Source organism: Sphaerodactylus townsendi, linkage group LG15 (genome assembly GCF_021028975.2).
Source record: "Sphaerodactylus townsendi isolate TG3544 linkage group LG15, MPM_Stown_v2.3, whole genome shotgun sequence".
Taxonomy (NCBI): domain Eukaryota; kingdom Metazoa; phylum Chordata; class Lepidosauria; order Squamata; family Sphaerodactylidae; genus Sphaerodactylus; species Sphaerodactylus townsendi.
In genome coordinates this window covers 23,287,686-23,310,620 of record NC_059439.1, presented here as the reverse complement: position 1 = coordinate 23,310,620, position 22,935 = coordinate 23,287,686, and the positions used below count along the sequence as shown (strand labels likewise).

The 22,935-nt window shown below is 40.4% G+C and overlaps 2 protein-coding genes and 1 pseudogene across 2 annotated transcripts; 2 read left to right on the top strand and 1 right to left on the bottom strand.

The window, feature by feature from the left end:
* The first annotated feature begins 5,030 nt into the window (after positions 1 to 5,030).
* LOC125444171 (olfactory receptor 2AP1-like) lies at positions 5,031 to 5,960 on the top strand. Its single transcript, XM_048516607.1, has one exon. The coding sequence runs from the start codon at positions 5,115 to 5,117 to the stop codon at positions 5,958 to 5,960; it is 846 nt and encodes a 281-aa protein (XP_048372564.1). The 5' UTR covers positions 5,031 to 5,114.
* Positions 5,961 to 12,758: 6,798 nt separating this feature from the next.
* On the top strand, positions 12,759 to 13,691 carry LOC125444170 (olfactory receptor 11A1-like). The gene has a single exon (XM_048516606.1). It carries the CDS (start codon positions 12,759 to 12,761, stop codon positions 13,689 to 13,691), a length of 933 nt encoding a protein of 310 aa, XP_048372563.1.
* A 5,480-nt stretch (positions 13,692 to 19,171) lies between these two features.
* LOC125444169 lies at positions 19,172 to 20,194 on the bottom strand (annotated as a pseudogene).
* Between the last annotated feature and the right edge of the window lie 2,741 nt (positions 20,195 to 22,935).

The window sequence follows — 22,935 nt, the reverse complement described above, 5'->3', positions numbered from 1 at the left end:
AAGTACTTGATGTTATATAAATAAAGAAGAAGCAAAACTTAATATAACCAAATGTAAAGGTTTGGGATTTAAAAATATAACCAAATAATTCTAACTAAATAACAGTTCTCAGAGAACCAGTGGGATATAGTGATTAAGAGCAGTAGAGTCTAACCTGGAGAACCAGGTTTCTGCTCCCACTCTTCCATTATTTTCCTTTTATAATTGTATTTTTGTATCACAATGCTACAGTATTTTTAATAAACATCTGAGGAGAAAAAAAGAAAAGAAAGTGATTAAATGGGAATTCAGGAACATAAGAACATAAGAAAGAACCTGCTGGATCAGACCAGAGTCCATTTGTCAAATGAAACCATCACTTGCTATGAAAATAAAGAAAGAATGGGTATGAACAATGTCAACCCTTTGCCATTCATGAAAAAGTGAGGAGGGGTCCACTATACTAAAAAGGGCTCTGCTGGAAGTCATGTGACTTGGATGTATAAAAGCCAAGTGAGGAAGAAACTTCCATTGATAAAGGAATTGCTTGCCAAGCTAGAGCCAAAAAGGAGAAAAAGATCAGAAGAGTAATCCAGAAATATTCAAATCTGTGATGGTGCTATCAACCTGTTATGATTCAATTGCAGAAAAACACAGGTTGGTTTTGTGCACTAGCAGTCATAATAGTTACAAGGAATATGGCACACACAAGAACTATGTAGCATGTAACAAGATCCTTACCGTATATACTCGTGTATAAGTCGACCTGCATATAAGTCGAGGCACCTAATTTTACCACAAAAAACTGGGGAAACTTAGTGACTCGTGTATAAGTCAAGGGTGGGAAATGCAGCAGCTGCTGGTAAATTTCAAAAATAAAAAAAATAGATGCCAATAAAATTACATCAATTGAGGCATCAGTAGGTTAAATATTTTTGAATATTTATTTCAAAGAAAAACAGTAAACTGGCTCTGTAAGTGGAAAAGAGGGTCAACAAGAACAATATGGTATCAACAATAACACAAAAAGTGCAAAAACCTTAAGCTCAACCAGCAACCAAGCTAAAACACAGGAGTTAAAATCCGCTAGAAACTAGATTCCTCATCATCATCTGTATGTCCAAATGTAACCCAACTTAGATTTTAAGAGGGATATTATCAGAAATGAAAAAATCTACTGTAAAAGCTTCCATTTAGCAAACAATGGGGGATGGGGTGGCATCTCCTTTAGAGGGGTCAATAACTTTGGATCCCCTGACCCAAACTTCCACCAAACCTGGTACAGTATCATAAAGGAGACTCCCCTAGTAGGACCAGCCAGGTTTGAAATGAAGATTCGAGACTCAGAAAGAATCCAAAGTTATGGACCCTCAAAAGGGTAGCCCCATCTACTAATAACTCCCATAGAAAACAATGGGGAATGGGGGCACCTCCTTTGGGAATCCATAACTTTGGACCCCCTGAACCAAACTTTACCAACCTTGGCTGGTATCATCAGGAGAGTCTTCTGAGGGTACCCTGAAATTTTGGTGCTGCTAGCATAAAAACTGCTCCCCCTGCTGGCTGGCAAAGTAAAAACACACAAAAAATTTTTAATGACCCGCATATAAGTCGAGGGGATTTTTTTCAACATTAAAAATGTGCTGAAAAATTCGACTTATACATGAGTATATATGGTACTACACAGTGAACCATAAACCTAATTATATTTATGGTGAAAGTAATTCATATACACAACATAAAGTTCTAAATAATTGCTTTGACCAATTCTGTGATTAACAAATCCCACCAAACTTGAAATGTATGTTTGACTTCAGCCACTAGAAAAATTCACTTGACTACCTTTGCTTTGTTTACATGGATTTTAAAAAAGGTGAGCCCAAACAAACCCTTAATGGCGTTACAAAAATTACAACTAAATAGAACTGAAAACACAAATAAGTTATCTGGAAGGGGAAAAGTTGTCTTCTTAGTCTTTTTTTTAAAAAAGAGAGAACATGAATGATCATATAATTGCCCTCTATTCTTGCCTTAGAAAGAAGAACAGAGGAGGGCAGTACTCAGCATTACCACAATGAAATTGCATGGACAGTCACATAACAATTGCCTCCAGTACCTGTTGAATATCTTATATTCTAATATAAAGTTGACTAAATAGTAAAGTTGACTAAATCTTTTGATATTTAAATTTGGTGACTACAGCTGTGAATGGGCAAGAGAGATCTTTCTACAAACCCAAAAGGGGACCCGGGATTTCAGAAAAATGTAAAATATGTGCACATATATTAGGGATTTTTAAAAAATACAACCACAAACTATAAAAAAGAGTGCCTGTAGCTTTAAGCAACAGATTCCCTCAGTGCTCTGGCTAAGCAACACAGTGTTCCAAGGCTTGGTTCTGTCAGAAGGCTGTTTTTGTTCCCACTGTGGAGAAAGTTGGGGTAAATGAAGTAAATAAATAATTAATATGGCTGAAAATGGGAGGCAGATAAAAGATGGGGTTCTGAATGCTTGAGAATGGGTCAACAAAAGGGGAGAACATATGGAGGTTGCCAGGAGGAGGAAAAAAGAAAATAGTGGATAGAGGGGAAAATGAGGTGTCACCTCACAAATCCTTGAGATCACCTTGGAAGTGGATCTAACACCACACAACTGAGCAACAGTTTTCCCAGGTAGAAACTTTTGAGAGGAGAGAGGGAAAGCTGATGGATCAGATAAAGGTGGGTTGGCTATTGTGTGGAAAGGAAATAGAGTTGCTAACTCCAGGTTAGGAAATACCTGGAGATTTGGAAGGTGGACCCTGAGGAGGGTGGGGTTTAGAAGAAGAAGAAGAAGAAGAAAGAGAAAAGAAGAAAGAAAGAGGAAAAGAGAAAAAGAAGAAAAGAAAGAAGAAAAGAAGAAAGAAGAAAGAAAAGAAAGAAAAGGAGGAGGAGGAGGAGGAGGAGGGGAGAAGAAGAAGAGGAGGAAGTTTGGATTTATATCCCCTCTTTCTCTCCTGCAGGAGACTCAAAGGGGTTTACAATCTCCTTGCCCTTCCCCCCTCACAACAAACACCCTGTGAGATAAGTGGGGCTGAGAGAGCTCCGAGAAGCTGTGACTAGCCCAAGGTCAGCCAGCTGGCGTATGTGGGAGTGTACAGGCTAATCTGAATTCCCCAGATAAGCCTCCACAGCTCAGGCGGCAGAGCTGGGAATCAAACCCGGTTCCTCCAGATTAGATTTAAGGAAAAGAAGGACCTCAGATGTGTATAATACCATAGATTCCATGCTCCAAAGCAGTCATTTCTTCCAGGGAAACTAGAGTTGCCAGTGTCCAGGTTGGACATGGAGATCTCCCAAAATTTCAACTGACTTCCAGTTCACCTGGAGAAAAGGGCTGCTTTGGAGGGTGGACTCTATGGCTCATTCCGCACACGCAAAATAATGCACCTTCAAGCTGCTTTCACAACTGTTTTTGCCATTCCGCACAGCTTCAAAGAGCCCTGAAAGCAGCTTGAAAGTGCATTATTCTGCGTGTGCGGAATGAGCCTTTGCCATTATACGTTGCTCAGGTTGTTTCCATTCCCAACAACACCTCCCAGAACTCCATCCTTACATCTCCAGGAATTTCCCAGTCTGGCACTGACAACTTCCAGGAAAGGGAAAGTGGAAATAAGTTGCCTCTTGCAAGTCCTTGTGGGTTTCCACTTTTACACCTGTAATGCTCAGCTTTTCATACACTGATTAAAAAGGTCAATTAACTGAAGCTTCAAGAGAGCATTCTCCTGTGATTTTAAAACACTGGTAAAGAGCAAATATTCTCTTTGGGATAATTATTCCACATAAATTTTATCAGGCAGTTGTTAAATAAAAGTCTCTTTGCAAACAAAATGAACAAACCTAAATACAATGAGAAAGAGAAGAAAGAAACTGTGGCATCTTCATCTTGAATCAACAGGAAGAGAGCCCTCTTAAACATACCATAGAGGTAGGTAAATTTCCTTCCTTACATAATTCAGAGCATGTAGACTGGATTAGAATTCTTCCATTCTTGCTAATTGTATGCTTTGAATTCAGTTATTTGGTGATATATGAAATTACAAAGATATCACTACAGAGTTAGAAAGGAAACCTTGTTTCTGCCTTTCCAAATTTCAGTGCATAAAAACTTACCCATTTGTAGCATGTTGAACCATCACAGTAACTGAAATGTCTCCAAATGCCTCAGTTGGTTAGAACAAGTTATTTGAGTTAGTGTTTTAATTAACTTGAAAACATGACACTTCAGAAAGAAAAAGCAATACTGATTAGTAGGATATTTACCTTTTCATGCTTTCCTAGAAGATATAATTTGTAACATACTATATTATTTAGCAGTATCTATTTAAATGTTGTTCTATCAGTTTTGTTAAGAATCTTGCCTCCAGCACCATAGTAGTAAACTACCACTGAGATGCAGTCTTTCTAACACCGTACTTATTGATTTCTCTTCAATCAGGGATAACTGCGTGTATATGTTCTTTCAATATCTGAACTACCATGAATGGAGAAGATGGCTTGATGAACTCAAGTTGATGCACAGTGGCAGAAGATGGTTCATTTTCAGAACTCACCTTGCATCTCTCAAAACTACTAAACTCAAACAAAACCTGATATATCCATTTGAACATCTATTAGCCTTCATGGTTTCTATTTTTTTTTCTATCCAAAGTATATTGCCACATACATTTAGTCTTTTATGCATATAGGTAAAGTTTCCCCTTCAGTCGTGTCTGACCCTGGGGTACCACTGCAAGCAGTGATTTCATAGGCAAGCTGTTCTTGTGGGTAGTTTGCCATTGCTTTCCCCGGCTATTCTTCACCCCCTAGCTATGTGCTAGGTACTCATTTAACGACCAAGGAATGGATGGATGGCTGAGTTGACCATGAGCCAGCTGCCAGGATATCTGACCCATAGGGGACACGAACTCCTGACCATGTGAGTGGCAGTGCAAGCACTTAACCACTACGCCACACGGCTCCTATGCATATGCTATGGAGCAAACCTAGTGAGCAAAACAGATGAATATCACTGGGTTTATCCTCTTGGGTTTTGGGGAATTCAGTCAAGGGCAAAATGTTATCTTCTTTGCTTTTCTATTGGTTTACATCATAGCTATGACTGGAAATCTTCTCATTATTTTTTTAGTTGTAGTTGATCATCAGCTTCACACTCCTATGTATTTCTTTCTTGGCAATTTGTCATGCCTGGAAACCTGCTATATATCAAACATTTTGCCCAAGATGTTGGCAGGTTTGCTGGCGGATGAAAATAAGATTACATTTACTGAATGCTATGTACAATTCTTTTTCTTTGGGTATTTATTGGCAACGGAATGTTATCTCCTCTCAGTAATGTCTTATGACAGATATTTAGCGATATGCAAACCACTGCATTATGCAACAAACATGAACGCACAAATGTGCATCCAGCTAGCAGCTTGCTCATGGATAAATGGACTTCTAGGCACCATCACCCTGTTGAGTGTCATGCTACAGTTGACGTACTGTGACTCCAATGAAATAGATCATTATTTCTGTGATTCAGTACCACTTATAAAACTCTCCTGTAGTGACACTGATCTGGTAGAACTGTTGAGCTTTATCTTGACTTTTGTATTTACCTTACCCCCGTTTCTCCTTACTTTAACTTCCTATGTATACATCATAACTACTGTCTTGAGAATTCCTTCAACCGTGGGGAGGAAGAAGGCTTTTTCCACTTGTTCCTCTCACCTTATTGTTGTTTGTACTTTCTATGGGGCCATAATGATTGTGTATATGATACCAAAGACTGAAGCACTGAAGAATCTCAGAAAGGTTTTCTCCCTCTTGTATACAGTGCTGCCCCCAATTGCAAATCCTCTTATATACAGCTTGAGAAATAAGGAGGTAAAGGATGCATTCAGAAAAATGGTTAGAAAGATTCCTATTCCTAAAAAGTTCAAGCAGGGATTTTTTTAAAAAGTTGATCATATAGAGAAAGTGAAATAATTTATTAAGATGTTACTAGTTATATTCCAGGGCAAAGAAGTATTGTTCTCATATTAATGTAACAATCAACAGAGTGACTGGAATGAATATTAGAATTGTCTTTACTGAACAACATTTACCTTGTACACAGCAACTATCACTAATCTTAACTTTTTATATAACAACGGTGACAATGTTTTCTTCTATTAGAGGTAAGGCAGATCCACATATGAGTAGAAAATGTGCAAATATCCTTCAATGGCTAAACAAACATAGAATGTAAGAAATCAAGCTAGGTCTTCAAAATGTAACCAATTCTAGTTATTATTTTTATTTATTTGTGGTATTTGAGGACCCTTTTTCCCTGTCAAAAGGGGTTCAACACAGATTAAAGTGCAGCATTGCATCTTACTACTCTCCCTGGTTAAATGTCTTTCTACAGGAGGAATGATTTTTTTTAAAATAGGAGCTTATTGAATTGTGCACAGAATGCTATGACACTACCCTGTCATATTTATGATGGAACTAACAAACAAACAAGGAAAACAGGGTTAGATTCTCCCCACCCTGGGTTTATTAAAAACTCCAAAATCTATTTCTACAAGGAAATTGGTGCCCTCATAGAATGATCAGTATCAAAATTGCCATTCCATCCCAGCTGGGTGTGATATAGTGGTGAAGAGTAGCAGATTCTAATCAGCAGTACTTGGTTTGATTTACCGGTCCTCAACATAAACCTTGGTCGAATCCCCACTACTGTCTTAGCCAGGTTTCAGAACACAGACTAACCAGGTTTGAGGGACGACCTCCCCGGTCGAATCCCCACTACCGTCTTAGCCTGGTTTCAGAACACAAACTAACCAGGTTTGAGGTTGTTTGTGTTCTGAAACCTGGCTAAGATGGTAGTGGGGATTCGACCGGGAAGGTCATCCCTCAAACCTGGTTAGTTTGTGTTCTGAAACCTGGCTAAGATGGTAGTGGGGATTTGACCCTTGCTGGGTGACCTTGAGCTAGTCACAGTTCTCTCAGAACTGTCTCAGCCTCACCTACCTCACAAAATATCCATTGTGGGGTGGGAAACTGAAGAATGGAAGTCACTTTGAGATTCCTTAAAGGTAGAGAAAAGTGGGTTATAAAAGCCACCTCTTCTTCTTCTGATTTTTTTAAAATCTTAAACATTTGTTGAGAGATCTGAACACAGAATCCCCATCCCATCTCTCATTTATGGTATGGTGGCTAGAGTGTCAGGGTAAGTTATGGGACACCCACAGTTGAATCCACTATCATGGAAGTGTGAACTTGGCTATTCACATGTTCAGCTTAACATACCTCATAGCATTTTTGTAAGGCAAAATGGATGAGAGGAAAATGTTATAAGCACATCAGGTTTCCAATGGGGAGAAAGGGAGGGTGTGAATGAATGAACGAACGAACAAACAAACTAACTAACTAACTAACTAATGAACGCACAAACGAACGAACAACCGAATGAACGAACACATCCATCCGTCCATCCATCCATCCATCCATCCATCCATCCATCCATCCATCCATCCATCCATCCATCCATCCATCCATCCATCCATCCATCCATCCATCCATCCATCCATCCATCCATCCATCCATCCATCCATCCATCCATCCATCCATCCATCCATCCATCCATCCATCCATACATACATACATGCATGCATACATACATACATACATACATAAATGATGATGATGTATTTCCAGAAGCACTATTTGTGCATCTCCATTATGCTACTGTGGAAGTCTGTACCAGGATGATTTTTAAAAACTCTACAGAATTAATATAAATGTATTCTTAAAAAGTTAAAACAGTTTTAAAAGAATCAGAATTCATGCAGTGTCTTGCTCGGGTTTTCAAGCAATCCATTTCACTTTGTGAACTTTTGTATACAGTGCTGCCCCCAATTGCAAATCCTCTTATATACAGCTTGAGAAATAAGGAGGTAAAGGATGCATTCAGAAAAATGGTTAGAAAGATTCCTATTCCTACAAAGTTCAAGCAGGGATTTTTAAAAAGTTGATCATATAGAGAAAAGTGAAATAATTTATTAAGAAGATTTTGCTAGCTGTGTAAACTACTCTAGTGCAAAGAAGTGTTATTCACATATTAATGTAACAATCAACAGAGTGACTGGAATAATATTAAAATTATCTTTGCTGAATCACATTTACCTTGTACACAGCAACTATCACTAATCTTAAATTTTTATATAACAGTGACAATTTTTCTTCTAACTATTATTGTAAGATCCACATATGAGTCGAAAAAGTACAACTATCCCTCTATGGCAAAACAAACATAGAATGTTAGAAATCAAGCTAGGTATTCAAAATGTGACCAATTCTAGTTATTATTTGTATTTATTTGTTGTATTTTGTACACCATTTTCCCCTGTCGAAAGGAGTTCAATGCAGATTTAAAGCACAGCATTGCATCTTACCAGTCTCCCTGGTTAAACGCATGGTCTTTCTACTGGAGGAATAATCTTTTTTAACAGGAGCTTTTTGAACTTGTGCACAGAATGATATGATACTACCCTATCATATTTGTGATGCAACTAACAAACAAGGAAAACAGGGATAGATTCCCCCCACCCCGGGTTTATTAAAAACTCCAAAATATATTTCTACAAGGAAATTGGTGCCCTCATAGAATGATCAGTATCAAAATTGTCATTCCATCACAGCTGGTTATGATATAGTCAATGGCGGGATTCAGCAGGTTCGCACCACTTCAGCAGAACCGGTTGTTAAAATGGTGCTTGTAAACAACCAGTTGTAAAATTATTTGAATCCCGCCACTGGAACCAGTTTTTAAATTATTTGAATCTCACCACTGGATATAGTGGCTAAGAGTAGCAGACTCTAATCAGCAGCCCTGGGTTTGATTTCCCAGTCCTCAACATAAACCATGAGCTAGTCACAGTTCTCTCAGAACTGTCTCAGCCTCACCTGCTTCACAAAATATCCATTGTGGGGAGGGAAACTGAAGTATGTAAGTCACTTTGAGATTCCTTAAAGGTAGAGAAAAGTGGGTTATAAAAGCCACCCCTTCTTCTCATTTTTTAAAAATTTTAAACATTTGTTGAGAGATCTGAACACAGAATCCCCATCCCACCTCTCATTTATGGTATGGTGGCTAGAGTGTCAAGGTAAGTTATAGGACACCCACAGGTGAATCCACTATAATGGAAGTGTGACCTTGGTATTTACACGTTCAGCTTAACCTACCTCATAGCATTTTTGTAAGGCAAAATGAAAGAGAGAAAAATGTTATAAGCCATCAGGTTTCCAATGGGGAGAAAGGGAGGGTGCGAACGAACGGACCGACGGACCAACGAACCGACGGACCGACCGGACTGGACCGAACCGGACCAGACGGAATGGACCGGACGGACCAGACCGGACCGGACCGGACCGGACCGGACCGGACCGGACCGGACCGGACCGGACCGGACCGGACCGGACCGGACCCGACCGACCGACCGACCGACCGACCGACCGACCGACCGACCGAACCAACGAACCAACGAACCAACGAGCCAACGAGCCAACGAGCCAACCAACCAACCAACCAACCAACCAACCAACCAACCAACCAACCAACCAACCAACCAACCAACCAACCAACCAACCAACCAACCAACCAACCAACAAACAAACAAACAAACAAACAAACAAACAAACAAACAAACAAACAAACAAACATGATGATGATGTATTTCCAGAAGCACTACTTGGGCATCTCCATTATGCTATTGTGGAAGTCTGTACCAGGATGATTTTTAAAAACTCTACAGAGTTAATATAAATGTATTCTTAAAAAGTTAAAACAGTTTTAAAAGAATCAAAATTCATGCTGTGCCTTGCTCGGGTTTTCAAGCAATCCATTTCACTTTGTGAACTTTTGTTCATGTTTAGGTGTGTGCATTCAGATCTCCCACTCTTTACAGCATCTTGTTCCATTTCCCTCTTCAACCTACCTTCACAGATGATTGCCTGAATAACCCAGAAGCTGATGACACTGTTGATCACATTAGACTGGGAATTAACCTACCTGGGGGAAACACAGAACTCCATAATAAGCTTGCTAATGTTAAGCAAATAACACATTCTACTATGGAACTAATATAATTTATTAGATTGTTGAGGCTCTTCCTAATTCATTGCCCTCTTCATATTCTTCAGTTTTGGTTTATTCATGGCGATTCGTTGAATTTTGCTCATTCAGAAAGTCATACAAATCTGAAGCATTTGGGTCTAAATCAGAGGACTGCCTGCTGTTTTGCATGGCCTATTTTTTTGCTTTCTTTTATTGATGAGATTCTCTGTGATTCAGCGCTTTATAGAAGATGGGAGTTCATATTCAGTAAACAATGACAGGTAAACAATAATTTTAACCTGGCATTAATTTTTACTCAAGAACGTAAGAATCTGCTGGATCTGATGAAGATCCTTTTTATCCTGCATTCTTCGTGAGAATCTTCACAATCATCAAGTGTCAGGTTGGTCCAGCAGGCCTTGATCAACGATAATCCATTGAACGTCCTTCTGTTGGACCCTACACAAAATTTTGCTGTGGAATATCTCCATTCACCTAAGGTAAAACCGCACTCCATCTGTCTAGGTAGCTAGATTACCTTTTCAAAAATAGTAATTGTACTACTAGAGTCATTCAAACTGTTTAAATGACTTGCACAGGTTTATTTCACAATTTTTTTACTGATGAGAGTGGGAAAGGACCTTCAATTTGTGCTTGAGGTAGAAAAATATAGATTTCAGAGAAATTGGCAGGACGAACTGAAGTAAGGTACTCAGGGTAGTTTGATCGATTGATATAGTGAAGTTTATAGATGAAAGTCTGAAAATGAAAGGTTGATTTTTCTTTGGAGTCTCCATGTTAAAAAAATGGCATATATTGTTTTAAGGTGAACTCATGTAGGAAAAAAAAGTTTTGGCCTGCTCCTCCCCTTGAGAAATTTTAAACTTTTTGCAAATTCTGGCCCTTTCCGCACACGCAGAATAATGCATTTTCAAACCACTTTCACAACTGTTTGCAAGTGGATTTTGCTATTCCGCACAGCTTCAAAGAGCATTGAAAGCAGTTTGAAAGTGCATTATTCTGCATGTGCGGAAGGAGCCTCTGTTTTGTATTTCTTTCAAAACTACTGAGACATTTCTCTACAGAAGGAACTTTATTTTATTTTATTGTAATTACCCACTGTTCATTCATTTAAAAAATGAAGAAAAAATAAAGCAGAGTATTACATTGTTTCTCCCTTACATGCCAGGACTTCTTGCTGCATTAAATCTATGTCCTATAGACATCTTACATTTTTGTGTGTGTAATGTTGTTAACCTAATAAGTACATATTCTTTTCTTTTTATCAAAAATGATTTCCTTGGTTGAATTTTCTTCATTTTTAAAAGTTTTTACCAGCATCAGTCTAGCAGTGGAGACAGCATACAAGAAAATGACTCCCTCTTTCTCTTTCTTGGATTAGGGAAACAGGAATAAATCAAGTACCATTTCAATAGTAGATGAAAAAAAATTACTTCAGAAAGCATTATTGGAACCATCTTCCAACATTTTACATCCCTGAAGCACTTCCACCAGGAACTTGAAATTCACTTTGTCTTAGATAAGCTGCAACTAATTCTTTGTGAATAGTGCTTCGTTAGGCCATAATGTAAACATTCAGAGCCCAGTCCATTCCTCTGCAGGTGCACATAAGTGGCTCAACATAGCCTCCCTTCTTTTAGCATTTGCCCACATGGCATAAAATCCCATTACAATGAATAGGGCTATAATCAGGGGAAGTGTGCAGTATCGCACTGGTTATTACGAAAGTTCAGTTGCATGAAAATTCCATGCAACAGAAAGTCACTGTCAGCTGGGTATTTCGAAAGGAAAACTGGCTGTTTTGTGAGACTTACATATACAACATATATCTAATTCCAAACCAGTCCATAGTACATCGATTAAAAAATAAACAAAATGGAGTTAGGGGAAGATAGGCCAGAATTCACTTCAAATTGAAGGAAGCTCAAACTCTTTAAAAAAATAAACCAGAGGATTAATGCTCTTCAAAATAATTTAAACAACAATAGGATCTTTGAGACTAGAATACCTACTGAGTTCTGAGTCACTATTTGGGGGTTGCTAGGCAACTACAACACTATTGCTCGTTTATAAGGGTGAGGATCTTGGACAAAACAGCTTTTGAAAGTGTCCCATAGTCCTCCACTGCCATGTTCTCTGATGATCAAGGATTCATTAGGGACAGGTCTAACTGAACCTAGTTTGTGGATAGCAGCCACTGCACAACTGGACTCAAACAGGATGCCAATGCACCGTTTGATGGAGTGCACTATTAGCCACCAGACGAGGCCAGCCTTTTAACAGGAAAAGCTACCAGGGGGCAGAAGAAGGGAAAGTTGAAAATAGAAAAGCTGATAAAGGTAGTTTGTCTGTTGGGTGGGAAGAAGGGAAGGAATGAGGAAAAGGAGAGAGGCTAAAGGAACTGCCAAGAAATGAAAAGAGGGAATTGTGAAGAAAGGGATGTAGAGGAAAATGGGATGCCCCCTCAAGTCTTTGTAGCTTCCCTGCTTTTATGTTCCAGAATACCTTTATAATGAAATTGTAATGAATCTGCTAAAATTCATGTTTACATTAACTGATTTGGTATTTTATATTCAAACTTTATTTCAGGACCTGATGTACCTTCAATACGTCTATTTGGTTTAGTGAACACAATGCAGAGAAACCAGTCAGAAATCACAGAGTTCATCTTTCTAGGATTTGGAAAACTTCATGAACTGCAGCTCTTCCTATTCTCGGTGTTTCTAGTGCTCTATGTGTCAACCATGGCTGCCAACATTCTCACCATTCTTCTCATAATAACTGAGCAGCACCTTCACACACCCATGTACTTCTTCCTGGGAAATTTGTCTTGCTTGGAGATGTTCTACAGTTCAACCATCCAACCCAAGATGCTGGCTAGTCTCTTCACAAAAGATGAAGCCATTTCTTTAACAGCGTGCCTCACCCAGCTATATTTCTGCGGTTCCCTAGCGGGTACAGAATGTTATCTCCTCTCAGTAATGTCATATGACCGATATTTAGCCATCTGTAAACCCCTGCACTATGCAACAAGAATGAGTTCACAAATGTGTGTCCAGCTAGCGGCATGCTCATGGATCAATGGGTTTGTTTTTTCCTTCCTTATGTTGGGTGTCATGTTACAATTGACGTACTGTGGCCCCAATGAAATTGATGATTACTATTGTGATAGTTTAGCCCTTACGAAACTAGCCTGTAGTGACCGCAGCCTGGCAGAAGTCGTGACTCTCTTCCTGGCATCTGCATTCAGCTTGCCCCCCTTTCTCCTTACTATAACTTCCTACATATTAATTATAACTACTGTCTTTAGAATTCCTTCAACAACTGGAAGGAAAAAAGCCTTTTCCACGTGCTCCTCTCACCTTATTGTTGTTAGCACTTTCTATGGGGCTATAATGATTGTGTACATGTTACCCAAGACTGACAAACTGAGTGATCTCAACAAGGTTTTGTCTCTCTCATATACGGTGCTGCCCCCCTTTGCAAATCCCCTTATATATACCTTGAGAAATAAGGAGGTTAAAGAAGCCTTGGGGAAAATGCTTAGAAGGGTTCTCCTTTCCTGAATTAGCCAGATGGGGTCATTTAGATTCCATTAGGAAATGAGGACAATGAAGTCACTGAAGAATCTGAATATAGGAAATGCAGTTAAGAGTGTCACTCCAGAAGGCAGAAGCTTGCTCTGGAGAAAAAGGCTCCCCACAGATTGGAAGGATGCATCCAGCCAGCTCCTTCATGCAATCTAGCCCATTTTCCTGATTTAGCCAGTGTGGTGTAGAGCAGTGGGCTCTCATCTGGAGAACTGGGTTTGATTCCCCAGTCTGCCACATGCCCGACAGAATCTAATCTGGTGAACTAGATCCCCTCCCAACACACACCAACAAATGAAGTCTGCTGGGTGACCTTAGGTGACCTTCTGAGAGTTCTCTCAGAACTCTCTAAGCCCCACCTACCTCACAAGGTATCTGTTGTGGGGAGGGAAAAGGAAAGCAATTATAAGCTGCTCTGAGGCTCCTTAAAGGTAGAGAAAAATGTGGCTTAAAAAACCCAAGTCTTCTTCAGTTTTTTAAAACCTCAAACATTTGTTGAGACATCTGATCTCAGAATCCCCATCCCTTCTTTCATTTATGGTATTGTGGTTAGAGTGTCAGGGTAAGTTATATAACACCCACAGTTGAATTCACTGTCATGGAAGGATGACCTTGGGCTATTCATATGCTCAGGTTAACCTGTCTCACAGAGGCCCCTGGTCAGGGCAGAAAACCCCCTTCATCTACTTTTGTTGGCCACCGCCACTCTGAATAACAGTGGGGGGGGGGAGGGAAGTCCTGTGATAAAGGCTGTTCTGCCATGTCACTTCCAGGTCCTGGAATCGTGGTCCCTTCCCACAACTGTCCTGCCTGTTTCTAGGCACTACCTGGCAACCCTACTCTCAGTAACTCCTGGGGATCATGTTGGTGAGCCAGCCAATCCTATGTGGGCCATCATAGTTAGCTGATGCACTAATTTCATATTATTTGATCATATACAGTAGAAACCTGTATTTTAGGGCCTAATGCACCTAGGGCATATGGTCCTACATGAAGAAGACCTTCCCTGTTTGGAAAATAATGTACATGAAAGGAGAACAGGATTGTTCTAATCATCCCTGAATCTTATTTCAGTGCATTCGACCCTTTGGTTTGCAGAAAGCCTGCACTAGATTTGCCTTGAGAAATACTTGGACATTTTGGGTGTGGAGCCTGGAGAGGATGAGGTTTAGGGAAGGAAAGGAAAGGACCTTAATAGAATAAAATGCCATAGAATATGCCTTCCAGGGCACATTTTCTCTATCCCTTGGAGTACTCCCATGAGATCTTCAGCTACCCTAGCCTGCAAACATATAAGCTGAGTATGCCTATGCTGTCTTTGAACAATTGGCCATTCTACCAGCTGACACATCCATATGAACATAAGAACAGACCAGAGTCCATCTAGTCCAGCTCTCTGCTACTCGCAGTGGCCCACCAGGTGCCTTTGGGAGCTCACATGCAGGATGTGAAAGCAGTGGCCTGCTGCTGCTGCTGCTGCTCCCAAGCACCTGGTCTGCTAAGGCATTTGCAATCTGAGATCAAGGAGGATCAAGATTGGTAGCCAGAGATCGACTTCTCCTCCATAAATCTGTCCAAGCCCTTTTCAAAGCTATCCAGGTTAGTGGCCATCACCACCTCCTGTGGCAGCATATTCCAAACACCAATCAGGACTTCACTCACTGACCTTTTGCATACAACAAGCATGTTCCTGTTTCTCCTCATGTGCTCAGTATACCTGACTTCTGAAAATGTGAGAGCCAGAGTGGTAAAGAAGTAGTAGAGCCAGAGTGGTAAAATGACTACTGTTGGATTATCATTCAAATCCCCCACCTAGCCAAAAAAGTTCACTAGATGACCAAGGGCCAGTTTCAAACTATCTCAGCCTAATTTACATCACTGGTGTTGCTGTGAGATAAAACATAGGAAAAACAATAATGAAATGGGAATGCAATGGCTTTGATAAAAAATATCTTTGTCATTGTTATCAAGATACTATCCTTTATAGTTGGGATGGTCAAAAGAGGCCACAAAGTCATTTTACTGGGACTATGATGGCTTTACCAAATTATTATTGGGGTATATTATTGTTTCCATATTATTCCCTAAGCAAGCACATAAACAAACAAAATTAAAAAAAATGTCATTTGGTGTTTGAGAGAGGAAATGTTTGGCGACATTGGTCACTGTGTTTTCTGTTGTCTATAATGACTGAGCTGTGCCTGAGCTCACATGGGTCATAAATTGAATGTATCCAATTTTTAATAAAGTACTGCCCGCTTTTTTTAAGAGCCTGAGAGTGCTTGTCTGTGTGACAAAATATAGTTGTCCATCCTAGCTTTAAGGTGAGTTGCACGTATACAGTCAGTTTGTTTAATAGTTTAATAGCGGGTGTAAATTGGAAATGTATTGTGACTCGGTTGCAATGTGTGGAATAGAAGTAGGCCTCAGCCTTTGTTTGCTGTGTTAAGAATCCATCAGCATAAACTATGTCTCTCTGTGTTCCCTGCTCACCTGGCTGTCACTGGACACCTTAGAGACTCCCATGCACAGTTCAGCTCTGAAGTTTGTTGCCAAGTGTCTTTGTTTACTCATCAACAAAGTCTCAGAACTTGAGCAAGTTATAATTGGTCTTTTGTGTTTGCTTGGGCCCTAAGAGAAACCATAATAATTTTCTCATCCCGAGGGAGACACTTATAGATGTTCTTCCCTACAATTACTTCAAGTAATCTTTTTAATCATCTGCTTTGCTAACTGCTACTCACAAAGTACCTTGATGATTAGGATGCATGTTAATTGCTATATGGTTGCTTAGAGAAACTAGAGCAAAAGTCCCCCTCCCAAGATAATCTGATTCAGCAAATGATTATGTACTGAACAGTTTGAAAATGACTATGTACTGAACAGTTTGAAAATAAATTTACTTTTCAGCCAAGAATAAACAGGCTGGTAAAGCCAATACATCCATTTTTTAAAATACATTGAAACTGGGCCTAATACATTTTATTGAATTAATTTTGAATTACAATACATTCAGTCCATTGACTACATATCAGCCTCTCTTTCCTGATACCTGTCACTTGAAAAACCCCTGCACCTATTTTATCCTTATTTCAGGGATGCCTTGGTAAAAATAATAATAGTAATAATGAAGAAGATAATGATGATAATTAGAGGGTGTTTTTAAAAATGGTTTTGCCCTCTACCTTTCAGCTGTAGAAGTCAATATTTAGTAGGTGAGTGGTGGCTGATCTTGACATACATGCATTTAATGTACATAATGTACGTTCGCAGTCTGGGGGTCCACCTGGATTCATCTCTTTCAATGGAGACCCAGGTGGCCCTTACAACCCAGACTGCGTTTTTCCATCTCCGTCAGGCCCGGCGGCTGGCCCCCTTTCTCTCTCAGGCGGACCTAGCCACTGTGATCCATGCAACGGTCACCTCCAGGCTAGACTATTGTAACTCGCTCTAGGCGGGCCTTCCCTTGCGCTTGATTTGGAAATTGAAACTGGTCCAAAATGTAGCGGCACGCTTGCTCACAGGGGGTGCCTTTCGTGATCACATCCAGCCTGTGTTGCGCCAGCTGCATTGGCTTCCAGTGGAATTCCGAATCATCTTCAAGGTGTGGGTTCTGACCTTTAAGGCCTTACGTGGCCTGGGACCCTCGTATCTCAGAGAGCGCATTACCCCATATGCCCCTACTCGGCCTCTGCATTCAGCAGAAGCCAATTTGCTGGTGGTTCCTGGCCCCTCAATGATGCGGCTGGCCTCCACACGGGCCAGGACCTTTACGCCCTGGCCCCGGCCTGGTGGAACACTCTTTCTCCAGCTGTCCCGGCCCTACGGGACCTTGGTGAGTTCCGCAGGGCCTGTAAGACTGAGTTGTTCCGCCGGGCTTTTGGAGTGTCCAGTCGCTGAAATGTGCGCCCCCCCTTACATATCTGATTTACCAATCTTATGCTACCCTCTTAGAGGGGAGTTCGGCCGTTCCCTCTTCTTAGGGAGGCCTCTAAATAAATTGGGTTTTGGGACGCCTGATATCTTTGTACTGACCGCTGCTTTTAATGGATTTTATTGGTTTTAGTAATTGCACTGATTGTAATGATAAATTGTACACATGTGGATATTGTTGTGCACCGCCCAGAGCCCTTCGGGGATGGGGCGGTCTACAAATCCAAACAATAAATAAATAAATAAAAAAAATAAACTGGCAGCCACATATCAATAGTGGCAGCCCTTTTTCTACCTTTGATGGCATCCAACCCAGTAACACCTGCTGAAGTGACTGTTAGCTGTTTTGTGTTAGAACATCAGTGCTGGGTCAGTCATTTGCCACCTGATGGCGGGACTGGTACTGCTCAGAATTCCCAACCCACAACAACCACACAACACTCTTGTCTGTAAGGTAAAATTTTTGGCCATAGCCAAAACCATTTATTGACCAAGGGTGAAGGAAGAGTGAGGCGCAGCATGGGACCTGATCTGTATACTAGACAGGGCTTGTGCTGTTCCCCAATGAGCCTTTCTCCAACCTCCCTTTGGAGGAGACCATTAACCTTGCACAGTAACGTGGAACTCAGCTGGGCTGTGGGCCCCATGCTGGAGAACCGTTATACCACTAAGGTGCGTAACACCCATCATGGCTTGCTCCACACCAAACCTCTTATGGAGGTATCACCAAAGAGGGTAGCTCCACAGCTCCCCTCACCATCAGATCATGCACAACCCGCCAGTCTGGTTATGACACTGAACACATGCATTAACATTGCTCAAAAGGGGTGAGGTGGGTGGGGAAACTCATTGCCCTCTGCACGCAAGGAGGGGCTCCAGGCCGGTAGGAGCCTTGTAAGGCTCTAGGACACCCTTCTTCAATGATGTCATGTTGTCGCTTTCAGACAGACATGCAATGGGCAGTTCTACTGTTACAAGGCTAACTTATGGTGAATGGGGGTGACCAGTTTTTCCCAAAGGCAGTGTTGCTGCCCAGGCTGACAACCTTGTGAAGTGCCCTGGATGTGTAATGCATTTGCCTGTGTCACCTACTAGACTGCCAGCCTACACAGAATCTCCCTAGTCCATATCATCTCCCTCTTTGACACCCTGACTGGGTGTGTGTTTCAGCCTGCAGTATGATGGCTATGGAACCCAAAATAATGGCTGAAATCAGAATGGATTTGAATTTGTTGTCATTTGTACAGTCCCAAAATAATGCTTTAATGTAGATTGTTCAGAAGACCTTGGGTTTCCTGGGATTTAGACATTCACTCAGGGGAGCAACATTTGCAATAAAATGCAAGGACACCAAAGCATCACATTTCCCCTCATCAAAGTAAATCAATATATTATATATACATTTCCAAGAAATCATGTTTGGGAAGAGAGGAATATCCTGGAAGTAAAGTAGTCGTCATAGAGCTTGGCTTTCAGTATGATGCATGCACTTAACAAAACAGTAGCAATTGTTATATCACGGCTTAGTGAACAGGAATATTACCAATCGTTTTATTATTTTTGTTATTTCTGTGTTCATTTGTTTTTGGCAGGTGAAGCATGAGAAGTACTTTCCTAAGTGCCTCTTTGACCTCCTTGTTCCTCAGACTGTAAATGAGAGGGTTTATCAATGGTGGCAGGATGGTATAGAAGAGTGATAGGAATTTGTCTGTATCCAGAGAATGACTTGACTTGGGCTGCAAATACACAGTCATTCCAGAACCATAGAAAACCACCACTACCATGAGATGCGAGGAGCATGTCGAGAAGGCCTTACGCCTCCCTTCTACAGATGGTACCTTCAGAATGGTGGTGGCAATGCATACATATGACACGAGGACCAAAGCGAAAGGGATTACTGCAAGTAATACAACCTGCACCTGGGCTATGAGCTCATTTATCGAGGTGTCTCCGCAGATAAGGTTGACTAACACAGGGATGTCACAGAAAAAGTGGTTGATTTCATTGGAGTCACAAAAATAAGAGGTGAAAACCAAGAAAGTCTGGCCAAGTTGTACGGGAACACCGGCCAACCAGGAGGCTGCCACCAGCTTGTAACATACTCTACTACTCATAATAAGAGTGTAATGCAAAGGTTGACAAATAGCCACATAGCGGTCATATGCCATGGCAGCCAAGATGTAACACTCAGCTGCCTCAAGTGAGTAGGGAATATGCTCATTTTAGAAGAGAACTGAAGTTAAAGGGGAATGAGATCGTTTTTGTCCCTCTGAGCAGAAGGGAGATTTTTCAAAGCATTTTTTTTGGGGATAGTAACTAGAGGTGCATAAACAAAATCCTCTAAGAAAGCTCAGATTCCTAAGAAAGAAATACATGGGGCTGTGGAGTGTCTGATCGGTCAGCGTGACAATAATTATCAGACTGTTCCCAGTCAGGGTCAACAGATAAATGGTTAGGAAAATAGTAAAGAATAAACCGTCTAGGCCCAGCAGGTTAGAGAATCCCAACAAGAGGAAGTTATTCAGCAGGCTCTGATTTCTTCTCATGTTTTAATCTGTTAGGAGAGGGGGGAAAGGAGAAAATAGGTAACAGAACTTTATGCCAGCTGAAAATGAGCGATCCCCAAATTTCTAATAGGACACCTACTAAGCAGAATTATTTCAGAAAGTGGAACACATTTGTTCTATGAATTTCCATTGAAACCCTGGGTCTAACAAATACACAAAAAGATAAGCCACTAACCGAAAGAACTTTCAGTCAGTTTTTTTTAATGCGGTAGGAGATAAGATAGCCAGGGAAAGAAGGAAAGGAAAGGGTACATAGGAAAAGTGTTAGCCACAAAATTGATTATCTGTGTATAAGGGTCATTTTCACTTGGGTTGAGGACCAAATGAAAAACTTTGCAGACAAAAAGTCTATTTGAGATAAGACTTGAAAGGAGAGAAAGAAAGAAGTGGCACCCCTTGACATGAATTTAGGCTGATCTGCACAAGAGATTATTTGAGAAATTCCTGGAGATTTGGGAATGGCAGGGTGGTCCACAGGGGTAATTCCATATTGTTCACCCCATAAAGTTGTAATGCCCTCTGGCAAAAGTGACCTTGGAAGTCTAGAAATGAACAGTAATTTCAGGAAAACTGAAAAAAATCTTAGGATACAGCAAGTAGGTGGCAGTGAAATGTTACTGTTATATGAGAGCTGCATTTCCTCCTGTATTTATATAGTTGTTTACAAATAAATTCTGGGCCAAGGCCCTTAGCCATAAATTGAGCTGCCTCCCATATTTGCATACCACTGACCATCAGTGTGGTTTAATGATAAACGTGGCAATAGTTAAACAGCTGTACTTTCTCCTTTCAGATTTGGATCCTTATATATCCTATAGGGTTGGCTTCTTTGCTTTGGCATCCTCAAAGATCCAATCTAAAAACTCACGGAAATAAATAGTCAAATCAAAAATTGCACAAGATATGCTTGATTCTAATTTAGATACACTGGAAGGAGAAATTGAGAGGGACTGAGTGTCCATATATTTGAATTTTAGCTGTTAAATCCTTTTGCTTGTGTATTATGCTGATCTATGTGTTTTGATACTGTAATATTGTGATGGCCTATGGCTCTACAATAAAGTTGTTGTTGATGATGATGATAGTTAAACAGCTAGCAACCTTGTTTTAAGAGACTCCAAATGTGCCACTTACAGAAACATGAACAGAACTTTATTAGCAGGTGGATTTAAATTTTCCCAATCCAGGATTTTCTTTAATCTCAGAAGCAGAAACTTCTCACATGGTTAAAACATCATTTTAGGGCTGGGGAGACCTGAGTTCAAAACTTTTCTCAGCCATGGAGTTCACCTGGGGCTGGTTACTATCAGCTTAAGCCATTCATAGGATTGTTGTGAGGACAGAATGGGGAAAATATACATAACTTTCAATTCCTTGGAATAAAGGCAGGATAAAATTATAAGGCACAGATTCCTTGATACTGGTGAGCAGAATTAGTACTTAGAGGGTGAACGGCGCCCTCTTGATGTCTCTTAGCATTGCTATGAGGGACGAGTGAAATTTCTTTTTTCTAAAATCTACCATTTTTAGAAATAGCAATAAATTCATCTAATTATTGTTTTCTCTTTAAAAAAAATTGTCTTCATAGTTTTCTGTTATACCTATAATGCATCCTTTGGTAAATTCAGTCCTTGATGATGATGATGTTGATGATGATGATCATCATCATCTTCATCTTCATCATCATCATCATCATCATCATCATCATGGTCTTCTGATGGCAGGAAGGTATGAAGGCTTCTGATGGCAGGAAGGTATGAAGGCAGGAAGATATGAAGACACTGCCTGTCTCTGAAAATCTATGGAATGAAATTCTGAACATTTTGTTGAATATCTCTTCCCCTCCTCTCTTTGAATTTCTGCTTTGATCAGAACAGAATTGATTTGAAACGAGACTCCAAATTAGGAGCAAAGGCAGGAATGTCAGCCTTTAGATTATTACTAAAGTCATGCACTTGATGCAGCTAAAGGACACAGGAAAACAGCCCTCCAGAAGGAGCACAGTGCTGAAGAAATGTGGTCTTAAACATTCATATATTTTTCCCTGTCTAAAAAGCTGCCACTAATGGTGACACTCAATGAATGACTGGACGCTTACCTGGTGATTTGAATAGCATCACCTGAGACTTGCAGCATTCTTAGTTTTTTTTTAAAAAAAGGTACTTTTCTCTATTGTTTCCTTCCCTATTTCTCCCTGGTTTTGGAAACAAACATGAGAGGTGTGACTTCAGGAAGATTAGAACACCTACCAGTTCAGAGATCTATTGTGGAATAGTTACAGGAGCTGGTTAGGGTCTGGGCTAAAATTCCCACTCAGCCATCAGGTCTTTAGCCTACCACAGAAAGGATTTTGTGTGGTCCAGAAGTCAGGTATGTGACTCTCAATTCCTGGTAGGAATGGTGAGTTAAAATTAGACAGAAAAATGAAGAGTTATTTCCCCCCCACAGAGGCTGGAGATATATTTAGTTTTGCTGTTCTGTAACAAAGGGAAGTGCCTGTGTCTTCAAGCATGGTTACTTGCGGTTAGTGCATTTTATGGACTATTTTAGATTAGTGGGATGATGGGGATTCCCTGTGCAGGCAACTGAACTGGGACATTTTTTTTCTAGTTCTCCTCCTTTGTTCCTGTATTGTCTATGAAAATCTTCGTGGGTCTTATGTAATACAGCAACATCACAGCCACAGTCACAAACCCTGATCCATCATTCTACTTGTCCCC